The 16,337-nt window shown below is 37.3% G+C and overlaps 2 protein-coding genes across 5 annotated transcripts in view; both read left to right on the forward strand.

Annotated features, from left to right (window-relative positions):
- The window catches only part of LOC113048471 (B-cell receptor CD22-like), a 1,131,192-nt gene that overhangs the window by 1,089,427 nt on the left and 25,428 nt on the right, over positions 1-16,337 (forward strand). The window lies entirely within an intron of this gene.
- LOC113048491 (GAS2-like protein 3) lies at positions 262-13,372 on the forward strand. Of its 2 annotated transcripts, none has more exons than XM_026210341.1 (9): positions 262-418; positions 4,598-4,653; positions 6,434-6,611; positions 7,542-7,651; positions 7,724-7,862; positions 8,981-9,044; positions 9,482-9,617; positions 10,167-10,274; positions 11,055-12,968. In XM_026210341.1, exons 2-9 carry the CDS (start codon positions 4,627-4,629, stop codon positions 12,057-12,059), a joined length of 1,767 nt encoding a protein of 588 aa, XP_026066126.1. In that variant the 5' UTR covers positions 262-418; positions 4,598-4,626; the 3' UTR covers positions 12,060-12,968. The 2 variants fall into 2 exon arrangements, with proteins under 2 accessions (XP_026066126.1, XP_026066125.1); XM_026210340.1 differs by lacking the exon at positions 262-418 and adding an exon at positions 3,955-4,234 and having other exon boundaries at positions 11,055-13,372.

Below are 16,337 nucleotides of genomic sequence, written 5' to 3' on the forward strand. Positions count from 1 at the left end.
TGGCATCATTGATACTATTACATATTCTACAATTATTGTATATAATTATTTAATCGATTATTTATAGGCACAGAGAGATCTATAAATATTGTTAAAGCATTAATAAGAGATTAAAGTGAATAAAGATATATAAGCAAAGCCTATGTGAGGCATCTCTACTCATTTAAATAGGGAACGCCCACCGAATCTCAAGTCCCCGCCCATTACCATTGAGATTATTCAGATCTGCGCTATGATTGGCTGCTTTGAACCACGAATCTCTACTGAACATTCCAGGACGCGTGGAGAAGGAGCTCCCGCTTCAGCTGATGCGCGTCCACGCACCCATCCCAGGCGTGCACGCCCCTGCAGCGTCGGAGCAAAACGTGGATGAAGACAACTAATCACTGAAACAACTAAACACACACATTCAACGCTGGTGAGTTTATTTCATGTAGTTTTTTTTACAGACTCTCAGTTCCAGACTCTCGAAACCGGACGGGAGTAAGTGAGTGAGTTAGCGAGCGAGAGAGAGAGAAAGAGAGAGGGATGACTTTGTTTGTATGGTGTTTATGTGTTTGTTTTAAAAGAGAATACGTGTATAAAATGTCAACAAACCTGTCTTAAGTGATAAAATCCGGTCTTTTTATTTTTGGCATTTACACTGAAAGATGAGAGTTATAAGGAAGTTGCATGACTTTTCCATTGAAATGCGTCATGGCTCACTATGTATTTAAAAATACATCGCACATATTTGAGATAGTGGATCATATTTTTAGGGTTTGAATTGATCAGATCTTAAAATTTGAGCTGGGTGTATCTTAATTTTCAGGTGCAATAGGTGTATTTAGCAGGAGCATTCAATAAACTGAATGGACAAATATAAAAAATAAAATACTATATGTACTGATTCCTAAAGCAACTATTAAATTTTTTCAGAATGTCCAGTGATGACATTTTGATCAAAAACTTTGAAGCAAATGCACAGATGAATTGTTTATGATAAGGCCTATAACATGCATTTAGAAAATATATAGTGTGGATTTAATGGCATCTTGAATTTTGTGATTGCTATGCTTGTAAGCCACCCCAACAACACCCCATGTCCTGTAGCTTTGCTGACCATCTGCCTGATACATGCATCAGGGGGTCCTTGAGCTTGAGAGGAGGGTGAAGGGGGAAATCCTGAAATGAATGTTGGGATTAATTTCCCATGATCTCTGGTGCACATGTTATGAATCGTGGATTACTGTTTGTTTATTAATGACTCGGAGCAGATGATTAGTGGGATGGAGGAGCAACAGACCTACTGTGCTATTTAATGGTTAATTATAAGTGTCTTATAACAACCATGACAAAGGCTTCTGTTTACATTATACTATGGAGCGTCTCCATTGGTTTTAAGTGCCGGTTTTGCCAGTATTGGTGTCCTGCACAAATAAAGGTTCTTTATTGACATTGATGGTTCTCTGAAGAACTGATCACTGAAAGGTTCTTTGTGGAACCCAAATGGTTCTTCTGTGGCATCACTGCGAAAACCCACATTTGGAGCGTTTATTTTAAAGAGTGTGAACTGCTCTGGTTTTATGTTTTAGAGTACGTATATTGGCATGCAATTCTGGATCTTTTATTTCCGAAGCATTGTGGTGAGGTCATTGTTATGGTGAACTGTGTTGATCACTTTGTTTTGGTGAATTGGATCTTTGTTTTGTAATTGTAGAAGCATGAGAACATAGTTTTTCCTTTTTGTCTTTTCAATGGGGATTATACTTCAAACTGTGAGAAGTGATTCTCTAAAACCTGCTGTGACTCCTGTCTTGACTGTGTCCAAAAACCTAGGTGTTTTCATTAACAGCATTTTAATAATGTTTGTGTATTTTTGAGCATCGTGAGTGTATTGCAACTTTTGAGTGCTGTCAAGGAAGACACTAGATTCAAGACAGAGTGTTGGTTAAAGAAATAGCTTGCCCAAAAATGAAATCTACTCCTCATCAGGCTATCCAAGATGTAGCGGAGTTATTTTTATCTTCATCAGATTTTGAGAAATGTAGCATCACATCATTTGCTCTGCAATGGATGCACAGCAGTGAATGGGTGCCGTCAGAATGAGAGTCTAAACAGCTGATAAAAACATCCACAAATAATCCACACCACTCCAGTCCATCAGTTAATGTCTTGAGAAGCCAAAACCTGCACATTTGTAAGAAACAAATCCATCTAGACATTTTTAACTTCAAACTGTCGCTTTTTGTTAAAATACGAGTCCATTAGAAAGCTCCCCGTGAAAAAGTTCATCCCCTGTTGTCTATCACATCAAAATCCACCCAGTTATATGTTTAGATCAGTTTTGGCTTGTAAAACCTGCTTGATCTGTGCACATTTCTCCCCTTATTCAGACCAGATGATGGATTATAGACTCCTCTTATTAATGATGGATTTGTTTCTTACAAACACGCATCTTCAGGCTTCACAAGACATTGATGGACTGGAGTTAGAATTTTGGATTAGTTGTGTGGATTATTGTGATGTTTTTATCAGCTGTTTGGACTTTCATTCTGACGGCACCCATTCACTGCAGAGGATCCACTGGTGAGCAAGTGTTTGCAAATGCTACATTTCTCCAAAAGTGTTGATGGTTCTGCCTACTAATGAAAGCAAGTGACAAGCCAATTAAGATCACAAGCAATGCCACAAAAAGGCAGGAATGATAGGGGCTTTAATCGATGGCCGGCTATATTTGGGACCCATGTGCAAGCTACTGGTGCACATACATGCACACAAACATGCATGTGCCACGTGCCAGCCAACGGGGATGCGTCTGGAAGCGTGATCCTCTTACGTGATTATATGAGGAGCCATGTGGACACTCCAGCCCTCGCTACCTTTGTGTTGTTGCATTTAATTAACACGACTAATCGACTGAAACTCACACAGATGTTCATTATAGTAGGATTACAACGTTAGAATGCATTGTGTTCTGTCTGATGTTCTGCCCAGCCTCATTTCTGCTCCAAAAGTCACTGTTGTTCTGTGTTCGTTGTTGGCAGCTACACTGCCACTGAGTTACTCATGATTTTATCTGTCTGTTTGTTTATGTTCTGGGCAGAAAGTTTAAATAGTTAAAAAATGCATCGTAATGTTGTTTCAAAATGATTTCATTGTTCGATGGAACATAAAAGGAAGTATTTAATTTTAATTAGAGAAATGTTTTTCTTTTTTTCATCAAAGGGAAGGACATAGTACATAAAAGTGCATTATTGTTATTTATATGATACTTTTCTTGTCCTATTTGAAGTTTAACAGTATTTGTCACCTTCGTATTTTGAGGACCTGCTAAATGTGATTCTCTTATTCATATAGGGAATTATGTCATTTAGGCTGGATCTTTAATTAGTCATATGTTAAAGGGATTGTTGACTCGCTCGTGCATCATAAAAGCTAGTCCATATTTAAATTCTTCTGAAACTAGAACATCAATTCGAAGTATTTATTTATTCTTTATTTAATTTTTTTTTTACCCTTTTAAGCTTGACACCTATTTTTCTCCATCTACTTTTGAGAATCTGATAAATATGAAAAAGATAATTGCATGTTTTGGAACAACATGAGGGTGAGTAAATGATGACAGCATTTGAATTTCAGACTCAGAGACGGGTGGATTTTGGAGGCACACGCTGTTGTAAATAAACAGAGATTGGTTGGACGTGTTTCTCAGCTAGCGTGTCCGTTAGTGACGGACTCTTTCCACTGAACGTTACGTTCTGGCAGAGAAATGTGGCCCTTGAGACCCGGAGCCACTCTGCCACCCGCTTCATAACCCACAGACATCAGTTCTGGGTTTGTGTGTCCTGCACTGTTCTCCTCCACTTGACATTTTGTGGGCTTGAAGTGCACTTGATTTGAGCTCTCTCTCTGTGTGTGTTTTTTGTGTCTGGGTGAAGATTGAAAGAGATTGTTTATTCTCTTGCTGCCCTTCAAAAAATGTCCAGATTTTATTGTGTGCTGTCATGGAGGAGTTTGTTGGGAAGGACTGAGCGCGAGCGCATGAACCTTGGACTCGTGTGTGTGTGTGTGTGTGTGTGTGTGTGTGTGTGTTTGTGGGGAGCACATGAGGAGGTTGTAACAATAGGACCTTTGTAAGTGCTTGGCTGGGATTGAATGAGGGTTTGCTGAGCGGCTTCACTAGTCATCCTCTGTCAGTGAATCTGTGTGTGTGTGTTGTGATTTACTGTGTTTAGGTGCATGTGTTCGTCAGGTGAGCGTCTCACTGAGATCACATGAGTGTGTGACTGACATCGTGTGTGTGTGAGTGTGCTTTTGCTTTTGTTTCCTCAGCTGTGCTTATGTTGACTGAACTGTCTTAATCTTTCTGTCTCCTCTGGTATTTGGTCACAGTGATTTTTTTTGGGTCATCATTAAATGAGCAATGAGCTGTAGGCGATGATTATCCGATCTGTGACGGGACAGACAGGGTTTAAGTGGAGTAAACTGACATGAACGCTGTGTGTGTGTGTGTGTGTGTGTGTGTGTGTTTGCAGGAAATAACTGGCGTGTCTGAGCTGATGTGCGTCTGTTTTTATCAGACTCCTTTAAAGGTTTTTATCTGTTTCTCTTTCAGAATGTAGACGTGAATCTCTCTTGTTACTAATGATGGCAGTTCAGGCTGGATTGCAGGTATGAAACTTTATGATTTTTATATATGTGCATTTGCAATTAGAGACCGGTGGATTTTGGACCTTCCTCCTCAAGAACTGTGTTTTTTTTTTTTATCACAGGTGTGATAGTTATATAGTGATAGAACATTTTCTTCTAAAACAATGATGTCGGTGCTATTGTGGGTCAAGATCTGAGCTAGTTAGAGAAGAGTTTCATGTTCAGACAAAGTCAAACAATTATAGCACGGTCCTGTGGTGTGAATTACTATTCCATATGATAAAAAGCAAGTCTGGAAGACAGATAAGATGAGAATTATTATATGTTATGACAGATTTTTTTTTTTTTTGTCAAGATAAACCAAAATTTTAAATGCTACATTGCAAACATTATGTACAGAATGATAAATTGATTAATTTGGTTTCAAACTGATTAATTTATCATTGTATGTTATTAAATCCACAGTATTTATAAAATTAACTTTAAGTGAGCATTAGGTGACAAAGCTAATCTAAATTTACAAAATTAATATTAAATGCTGCACAATTATATATCTTCTACTTACTGATACCAATACATTAATTCTCTTAAATCAACTGATCAATTGATGGTTCAGCAAAAACAGTGAATTTCTAACTTAATTTATGCGAACATATACATTAAAGCTATTATATATTGAAAAAATGAACTACTCATCTGCTCTTTTCCTTAAAGAGGACATCTGACTCCATATGGCTTCAGGGCAATGGTTCCCGCCATTTGGGTTCTAAATTGCTTTGAATTTGAATTTGAACATTCCAATTAGATCATCACAGACGTGTGTTACTGGTTTCACACCATCCTGTCTATCCAACTGTAAAATCTGATGTCATGTGTGAACTGACCACATTATGAAATGCCATTGAAACATCTGTGTGTGTGATTTGATCGAACACTATAAAATGTTTGAATTGGGTTAATACAATACAATACAGATTGTTTTAAAGCAGCTTTGAAGTAATAAACAGAAAATAATAAGTGATCAGCTTCTTTAAATATGAGACAAATCCAAATAAAACGATTCATTCGGTGTTGATTCGGTTCACCTCAATAACAATGTTTATGTTGCAGAATACATCTATTGGAAACATTCTGTAAACAAATATTTTTTCTAGTAGCATTAATACGTTTATTCAAAGTTATCTGGTATTTAATAATGTTCTCAAAATATAAGCACAAAAACATCATGTATCATTCATGGAATGATTCATTTCTGAGACGTTCATATAACGTTAACAAAATTATAAAATGCATTGTTCCCTTAACGATCTTCGCGTACCCCTGAAAAAATGAAACATTTTGACAAAAAACTGGACATTAGCTATGTTAGCTAAACATTTTTAGAAAATAGTCATTATCCAGCTCAATTCAGGTCAATTTGGTGCAATTAATTCAATAATATTATGGAATATTAAGTATCTATCACTAGTAGTATTTCTCATACTCATTGTTAGGGGTTTGTTTAAATACTTCTTTTACCTTCAGCATGTTTGTGTGAGGCCTGTGAGAGGTTTTACCACAAGAGTGTTGCTTTATCTAAATGTTATTACTCCTCTGCTTGTCCAAGATGTCATGTGTTTGATTAGAGCTTGAGTGTTTCTGACTGTCCTGATTTCAGCAGGATCGCTGTATTTCCAGAAAGAGAGAGAGAGAGAGAGCGTGGGATCTGTGTGAGGGGTCATTGTGGCCCAGAGACACAGTTTTGTGTTTCTCTGTGTTGATCCATCTGGTTTTTCTCTTTCTCTCTCTCTCTCTCTCTCAGGCTTGGTTCGGTGAGAAGTTAGATGTCCCGTTACAGAGTCCCCGGAGCCTGCGCTCTCCCCGGCCCGGCCCGGGTCTGGCCGATGTGTTCCAGTATGACCAGTGGTTGACCAAGCGGCACGAAGCCACGCTGGTGCCCATGCAGGAGGATCTGGCCATCTGGCTAAGCGGCATGCTGGGTAAACCTGCTAATACAAAACAAGCCGTCTATGACTCACTATCAGTGCACGAAAGTGAAAAATTACTCCCATTATAAGTCTAAATGCCTTTTCCTTTCGTCGGTCAAATAACTGAAACCCAAAGCCTCATCTATCAAGCAAAGAAGTGTGGGAAATGACATTTGCTCTCGTATAACGGTGATATACAACCCCCGAAACAAGAACTCAATCTCTCAGTTTTGGTAGAAGAATAGAGGGTGTTGCCTTTACCTGTCTGTCCACATGCTGAACATGTTCACCCGGGTCGAAAGAACATTCAGACGTAAAACTATTGCTCTGTTTGTTTGGTTTGTTTTTTAGATCCTTTATGACAAATCATAATTGTCGATTATTCCCTTGAAACTGTGATTTATAAATATCACAGTTTGCATTGAATGATGTTTACTCCATTGTTTGATGCATTGTTTGTGGTATTTATACAAAATACTAAAATGTGACTGTTTTGTGCTGTCATAAGTGTGAATTTTATGTACTATTCATAGTTTTTGGTCATGTGACCGGCACGGAGACCTGGAGGGCAAAACAGCCATAGAAATTAATATAGTGCATACAGTATTTGATCTTCAAATACTTTCTTAATGGATTAAGCCACATTTTTGCCATTGTTATCTATGGGAAAATGCTTGGTGTACAAGTGAGCGTGTTGCATAGCTTGTGTTCATATACTGGGCACATCTGCTTAACTGTATATAGTGTACTTCATCAGTAAGGTATGTTCTGAATCTAGTCTTTTAATATCACTGTTTTAGTATGATAATATATTGAACTGATCATCAAAGCCAGTTCTTGATGGCATAATGATGCTGAATTCAGTTAAAGGTTATTTAATATAGTCAGTTATGTAGTTGTTCTCGGGTCATTGGAAACATGGAGATATTTGTGTTTTTGCAGGTGAACAGGTGACCGCCGAGCGCTTCATGGAGGAGCTGGACAACGGTGTCAAACTGTGTCGTCTCGTTGGAATTCTGCAGAGTAAAATCCCACAGGACTCAGAAACACAGGTGTGTAAGGATCGTGTGATGTAGGGATGCAGGACTGTTTGTGCATAATTCACATCTCTGTTTTGTTAACAGCTGCCCTTAAAGAAAATCCAGTTCAAGAAAAACGCCTCCCCTGGTTCATTTTTCGCCCGCGACAACACAGCGAATTTTCTGTCCTGGTGTCGTCACATAGGAGTGGACGAGACCTTTCTGTTTGAGTCTGAGGGTTTGGGTAAGAGACCATTAGGTTATGCTGCAACAAATTCAGAAATATGGAACAGAAGAATCTGTTCATAAAAATTAAAACAAAACTGTCATCAAATGCACACAGAAAAACACTACAACTCGCCAAAATAAAAGTTAGGTTTAACTTGAAAAAATTGTGACGGACGTATTGATGCATTATTGTACAGTAGAATTAACTTCTTAACTTAATAATAATAATAATAATAATATAATGTATTAAAATATTTTTCCATATTTTAATTTCAATAATACATCTCTGTTGTGCTGCAGGTTGTTATTCAGTTTTTGTCTTTCACTTTGCTTTTTGAAACTTTTTTCAATTCATTTAAATTACATTTTAAAATATTAATTAAAGTAATATTTGATGCTTTCATTAGTTTTTTGGTAATACATTTACAAACCATAAAACACAGAATCCAGAAACATAAAAAAACTGAATTCTGAATATGAACAATTAATAGTATTGTTAATCTTTTAATAGTATATTAAATTGCTAAAAATGTATGAATTCACTTGTTTAGACGTGTTATTAAAGCATTAAAACAAAATGCACAGAATTAAACCAGAAAACAAAACTGATTTCAAAGATCTGCTTGCTATGGTTCATTTATTATTTTTATAAACGAAAAACAACATTTACTACCGAGTTGAAGTTAATAAATGATCTTTTTGTAATTTTAAGCCCTTAATAAGAAGCAGAAGTTATTATTAATTAAGCTATTGAAAACATTTTCATTAATTGAAATAACGTTGACATTAAAATTATAATACTTATTAGAAGTAAAGCTTAAAATAAATTTATTTGAAGTTTAAGTTAAAACACCAAAATTATTAACTGGAAAAAAATAGAAAATAAAAATGAGGGGGGAAATAATTATAAATTAAATACAAAAAACAAGCTAAACAAAAGCTCATAATGTCCTCCGTAAAAACCTTTCATTCTAATATGTCAACAAACAAGACTTTTAGTGGATTTTTAATTAAATATTACCTCGTTTGGATATTTAAAAGAAACAAAATGTTGCGTTGTAATGTACTATGATTTATTAAATGTATAGTGATATCTATTAGTTAAACCCTTACTATATTCACTTATGTCACCAGTCCTGCATAAAGAGCCGCGGCAGGTGTGTCTGTGTCTGCTGGAGATCGGACGCATCGTCTCCAGGTAAGAGAACCGGCTCTGATGATCACGCAGGTGACTGATGTCAGGGCGTGCTCTGGGGTCAGAGGTCAGGGGCTGCTTTAGGGGCTTTAAAGTTGGGTCGAGGGGCAAATGTGTGTGGATTTCACATGGTTTAAGTGAATTGGCTTCAGTACTTTTGTTCTGTAGAGAATCTGAATGTATAGAGTTTCTAGAAGAACAAAACTGCAACTGTAAGTTAAGAATAATGTAAAGGGATCTATTTTGCAAAAATAACCATCTGAATGCATATTACCTTTTTTATATAAATTTGACGTGTGAGGAAATCAGCAGTCATTTATGCAACTGAATGGTCATTATACACAAATATTGAATTGCATGTATAACATGATTAGCTGGTAAAAGGTTAGGATTCACTGTTAGGACAGTGTGTTGATGGGGTGTTTTGTTTGTTGGTTTAGGTTTGGGATCGAGCCTCCGGTTTTGGTTAAACTGGAGAAGGAAATTGAACTGGAGGAAAGTCTAACGGTGACGGATCACTCGTCTCCAGTGAAAACATTTACTGTGTGCTGTCAGCACGGAGCCCTGTATCACGCCGTGAGTATCTCACACACACACACACACTGAGATCAGGCTTGTAGTTTGAGTTGAAGCATTGCCTTGGTCTTTTTATAGTTTGTATGCAGTATGTATAGCTGGAAAAATAGAAAATGGCAATTTTCTGTATGCATGCATTATCCAAATGACAACCTGCAAAATGTGCAGCATACGGCAGTACACACTCTGTTTGTGTGTGCATGTGTGTGTGTGTGTGTGTGTGTGTGTGTGTGTGTGCACTGATTTGGATGGTTTATGAGGACACAACCTTATAACCACGGCAATCATCTGAAATATTTAAGAAAATGTGTTTTATTTGTTGTATTTTCCTCAATGATGAGGCTCTGCTATTGTCTGTTGAGTGTGTAAACAGCAGCTGTTGTTCAGAGACATGTTTCACACGGGGAACAATTTAGCCCATTTTTGTCTCTCAGCCCTAATAACCAGCGGGACACCCTCGGGTCCTGAGCTCAGAACAGAGCTAACTTCCATCTTGAAAATGAGTGAATTTTTCTCTGGTTTCACCCAAACAAACTCTGCTTCTTGTAGGATCATGCGGACCAGGACGACCCTCGCTGTAACTGCTCACAGAAGTTTTCCATCGAGTATCTGTCCGAGGGACGCTACAGGCTCGGAGGCAAGATCCTGTTCATCAGGGTAGGAGCAGACTTTGGGACCGTTTTCTTTAAGTCATTATAAAAGTGGAAGTAGCAACAGTCTGAGTGTAAATATCAGAAAAGATTCAAATGTAGGGCAGGGCTGGGTTATATTTATCACTTGTTGATTGGATGTTGGATGTGGGCGTGGTTTTCAAATGTGGAGGCGGGGTTTAATGGCCCCTTGATGTTAAGAGCTATGAAACCCCGCCTCCACTGGACGATCCAGTTATGATATTTTCATTTAACATTATGAGGTCCAAAAGAAATATGCATTTATACGTTTCATTTAGAAAGTTGAAGTATTTCATGCCTATTTTAAACATCAGCAATGGTACATTCTGCTAAAGTCACATTGCAGAAGAGCAGATAACACACTCATCTGAGTGCACTTTCCTCATGTCTTTAGTCTCATTTAAAACTGCCTAATGTGCAGCTTATATGTTAGTACAATTCAGTTTTTATTTGAGCCTGATTATTAAATACATTTGATTAATTGATTATGAAATAATTTTGGTTTCAGTTTTTTTTTTGTGTGTGTGTGTAATGTCTTGTTTTTTTTTTTTGGTTGATTTATTTAGTAAATTTGATTAAATGATTATTAAATCAACTTTATTTTCGGTTTTAGGGTAAATAAAAACCTTTACCTACAACTTAGATTTTATTCGAGCATTGAAAATGAAGTACATTTGATTGTTAAATATTCTTTCATTTTCATTTGAATAAAAATGCATTTTGATGCATCACTAGTATTTAATTCTGGGTGTGCTTCCTCTCTTAGATGCTCCATGGGAAGCATGTGATGGTGCGTGTCGGTGGAGGTTGGGACACTCTGAAAGGGTTTCTGTTAAAATACGACCCCGACCGCGTGCTGCAGTTCACTACTCTAGAGCAGAAGATTCTAGCCTATCAGAAAGGCCCGTCCGGCTCAGGCCCCGCCCACACACTGCAGGCCGCCCAGCCCCCCACGATGGACCCCATCGCAGCCGTAAACCTCCTTCCAGAATCATCCTCTTCATCATCATCCTCCACGACGTCTGTGTCCAAACCCAACCCACACACGCCCCGCGGCGTCACCCAGTCGCCCGCTTCCACGCCCCGCGGCGTCACCCAGTCGCCCGCTTCCACACCCTCAATGCCTCGTAAGGCTTCTGCACCCAGGAAGATTTTTCACACACCCACAGCTTCACCGAGAACCACTCCTTTTTCGTCGCCCGCCCCAAAAAGAAGCCCACTTCCCCAGACAGCCCCGAAAGGGGTTTCCCAAAAAGCCCCTTCAGCCAGCTCCAGGACCAAACTGCACCTGCGTGGGTCTCCGTCTCAACCTCGCAGTCCCGCCTGTCCCAAACCCACCAGCAAGCTGCCCAAACCTTCAGCCGCACCGAAAACCGTCCAGCGCAACACCCGCCCTCCTCCGGCCCCCACCCGCTCGCTGCTCGCCCAGAGACGCCCTCCTTCCCCTGCCTCCGCCCTGCACTCAGATTCCAGGAAGGGTTATCCTGGTTCCCCTCGCTTGGCTCCGAATGACCCCAAACAGACGACTGCTCTCGCAAAACCTTCTGTGACATGCAAGAGTAAATCTCTAGAGCAGAACACAGCCGTCGTGTCTGTCAGCGTTAAAACGACCCACAGGAAACCTCTAGTCAGCAGTCACCCTCCCGTCCACAGCAGCGCCTCTAAACCAGCGTCTACGAGCTCTGACCACACACACACGGCACGGACTAAACCCAGCCAACGTGACCAACCCTACTTTGAGATGAACAGTAAGAGAAGGGGAAAGAACTAAGAACGCTGGGATATTTATATTGATGCCACATTTAATTTTTACATTTTTTCTTATTTAAGTGAAAATGAGGCTGTGACGTGTGCTGTCCCTGTAATTCAAACATTGACAATATGTTTTATTAAAGGCGAAGCTATGAAAATGAGACTTAAACATGCTGCACATCTGTCTGTAACGGCTTTGTTTTCATTTAAATTAAATATGACATCATCTGTTTTCAAGCTAAAAAATCATCAGGATATGTCGGGAAATGGATACATTTTAGATTTAAAAAAAATGAATAGGGTTTTAATTTCTTCTTCAGCTACTGTAATTATCGTTATTTTAGCTAAGCAAGCTTTTATAGGTTTAGTTTAATTGTTTAAATTCATGCACGGTTATCAACAAACTCATATCACGGTCAGCATCGTTTAAGGTATTTTAAGTCAGTTCATGTCTGTTAACGTGATCTGATTTGACTCCTCGTTAGATTATAAATGGATCGGCATCATTTATTAATTCCACAAATCATGTATCGGCTATATGTCAGTGTATTCTGTCGTAAAGCAGTAAGTGTGTGTGTTCAGACTAATGTCTTGATGTATGATGCAGATGCAGGGTGTTCAGATCATGTGGCACTGATCTGTAACACATGTAAACGTCTGTTTCCACTTCATATTTACATTAAGAGCACTCTTACTGTATTACATAAGAAACACATATAGATGGAAATCCACTCCGGTGTTTCAGCTCTTATCAGACACCCCATAATATCCAGAAACACCTCTCTATGGCAACCAAAGTGCAATTAATGTTTGAATTTCGAGTGGCATCTTTTTACAGCACATTTTAAAAACTATTTAAGATTATTAAGGGATTATGTGCCTTAAATTTGTGCTTGTTGGAATGAATGTGTGGTTTATTATCAAGACTTTTTTTTTTTAGTCAGGATGGTTAGTTTGGAAGGTACTGCAGTTTAATTTGTATGTTTTAAGTTGGTCGAACAGCCAGCTGTTATTAAATGAAATGCTACCTCCTTTATATTTCACCACACAAATACTACTGACTCAGTCATGTTCATAAACACCTGAGCTTTTATTACTGTCCAGAACAATGCTTAATATTTTCCAGTTTGTGGCCTATAAATATACATTTGTAAGGGTAATTGTTCTCTTTTTTTTCCTAAGATTAATTATATTTTTGTGCATCAGATTGTGTGAGAGATATTTTTCCAGCACTTTAAGAAAATGTTTTGAATGTATCTTATTTTCTTTGTTTTGTTCATTTGTGCTCTTTGCATTCTGTCAAATAAAGATCTATATGGTGTATGATTTTTAGCCTACTTGAACGTGGATTAATTAATTCAGAGTAGCAGGTAAATTAAGATTAATCTGGCATTGTGTACATATCAGGATGATATTACAGTGTGATGCATGTGAAATCCAAGCAGCTGAAGTCTTTCAGATAAAACAATTTTAGTTTATTTTAAGACAACAAAATCATAAATGATAACAATTACAGAAAGTACAACATTGAAACTTGCATATACCACAGTGAAAATGAGATTCACTACAATAAATCAATATCTTCTCGTATATAATAAATAATAATAAGAGCTCGTGTGTGATGGTGCTGCGCCCTAGTGGCTAAAAAGACGAACTACAAGATCATACATTTTAGATTTGACCGACCAATGCAATCTAATTAGAAGTGTATACCAGGATTATTATAGAAAACTAATACTATTTAAAAAAATAATAATATTTGAAATAAAAAACGCTAACCTGAAAATATAAAGAAAACTTTTTATTTGTAATGTAAATGTGTGGAAAGTTTTTCAGTCAGGTGTCAACATTCCCATTCTCTTCAACTCTTCAAATACCTAAAACTGAAATAAAAATAAACATGTTCTAGACATTTTAAAACAGAAACATAATTATTAAGACAACAAAATTACTGAAAAAACATTACAAATATGACTATTAAATATATTATCTCAGTGAAGCTAAAATAACAATGGTTTATGCATACGTGCATTTTGATGTGAAGAATTAATGTTTATTTTCAATTAGCATGCAGATGCATTTCAGAATCTATCAATGTGTTTCTTAGGCAAATTCTAGCATTTGCATATGTTCTTGGTTTAACCGTGGAAATGTAAAACACAACATTTTCGATGTTTAACCACATGATGGCGAACTCTACCCACTTTTATGGATCATAATCTGGCTACTTACAGCTTGGTCTTTTCCCCTCCTAAACCTTAATTTGCTACTTAATATCTAGGCTTGTCTCTGAGTTTAAGCACAGACTGGATATATCACTCTGGTTTGCTCGTGTATCCATCAGATGATAGACTAATGCTAAACAGATTAAGTGGACAATCTATTTACGTCTAATAACTTCTCTGATGATGCAAACTAAACTTTTCCTCAGTATTTATGTCTGTGCATTTCTGTTTCCTTCCTGATTGATATATTTATGATATAATTTTAAAGAGATTGCATTTACAAAAAAAAAGCATACTGATCACAAGATGATCATATTTGACAATTTCAATCACATTTCTGGGCCTTGACATTTTAAAATCCTCTTGATGTTTCCAGTAATAATAATGCATGGTTTGTACAGCTATACCATCTGCAATTCTTAGAAAATATACATTTACACAACTTTACAGTACACGATTTTAGATATTAAAACACGGAAGCGGATTATTAATACACAGCGAACTGGGTTTACAAATCTAAAGAAGCAGAAACAGTCAGATATCTTCCAGACTTTGAAGATAAAATGATTCCTCCTCAAGTTATTTGAAATCTATGATATAAATCTAATCTAGCTTGATAAAAATATATTTATTCGTGCGCGTTCACTCGCGCAGCGCTCGAGCTGCGTCAAACCTGGTGCGCGCGGACGACGGCTCAACATAGCAGCGCACCGCAGCAAAACGCATCCCAAACTCGCTCGAAATAGCGCTAAAAACGACAGAAAATTCAGTTTCCTCGAACTGTTATTATCGTCTGCTTGACAAAATGGGGTCTTTCGCGTCGTCTCCGCCATTTTGTGTCAGAATAACTTTGTGAGAGGGGTGCGTGTAATGGTTTGAATGTAGTCACCCCGTGTCGTTTATATCCGCCCGGCGGGTGTTGCAAGGGACCGGGAGTAAAATTACTGTTCATCTGCTGCGACAAAGCGAAGATTGTACTCCTTTAAAATGCAGACATCATAGTTTGATCTTTTCCCCCAGACCTGAAAATAACCAAATGATGTGTCATTAGCTGTGTTTCTTTTAAAAGTAATTCATTACATTAATGCGGTACTTCCTCGAAAAGTAACCAATTACATTACTTTGTTACTTTTTATGGAAAGTAATTTGTTATGTTACTTTTGTGTTACTTTTTTCATCTGGTTTGGCCTCTGTTTTTTTTTTATCTCAGTAACACAAATGTTTTGTTTATCTGAAGACATTTTGCTTATTATTATTATTTTTTTTTTTACATGTATGACAGTTCATCATATGCCAGGGAGCAAGACAATAATGTAAAAAAAAATTGACAGTTGTTTTCAGCTTTCTCATTAGAAGAATCAGAAATCATACACATATAGAAATTATATCTTCCAGAAAAATTCTAAAGGAAGGCTTTCACTTATAAAATTTACATGCATGTATAAAATATTTAGCCTTAGTTGAATAAATAAAAAACATCTAACTCTTCACTATTAGTATGGTTGATCATCGAAGGTCAGCAGCAAAGACGTTGGTCAATAAAAATAAATTAAATACATAAAGGATATTTGTGCATTCTCTGAGAAGAATTTATAAGATACAAAATCTGTCACTGGGTCGATACCTCTTCAAAAGGTACAATTTTGTTGTATATTAGTACCCCAGTCACAGCTTTTGTTAAAGATAACATGTACCAAAAATTGTTGTAAATAAAGCCTTTTGTATTGGATCTTTGATGCAGCAATGGTGAAAACGTGAATTAAAACTGCTCCGCTCATGTGACATCTTGCACTAACCATGTGACTCTGCAAGTTTAACTGAGTCCCTTTGTTTTTTCCACTTTTGCAGGAAATTCACTAAAACGCTTTATAAATGAAAACTCAAGTTAGTAGTTGACACATGACTCTGTTTTAAAAATACGAGAATACTGAAAATCTATTAATTTGACTAAATCTAGTTCATTGTAGGGATAGAAAACAGTAAACACTTTGTATGTCTCAAGTTTTGTTATTTTCATGACGTTAAACTGTCATTTCCCTTCCCCCAACCGACGCTCCGGGCTGGTACTCTTG

The sequence above is a fragment of the Carassius auratus genome, chromosome 29 (assembly GCF_003368295.1).
Source record: "Carassius auratus strain Wakin chromosome 29, ASM336829v1, whole genome shotgun sequence".
Classification (NCBI taxonomy): Eukaryota; Metazoa; Chordata; class Actinopteri; order Cypriniformes; family Cyprinidae; genus Carassius; species Carassius auratus.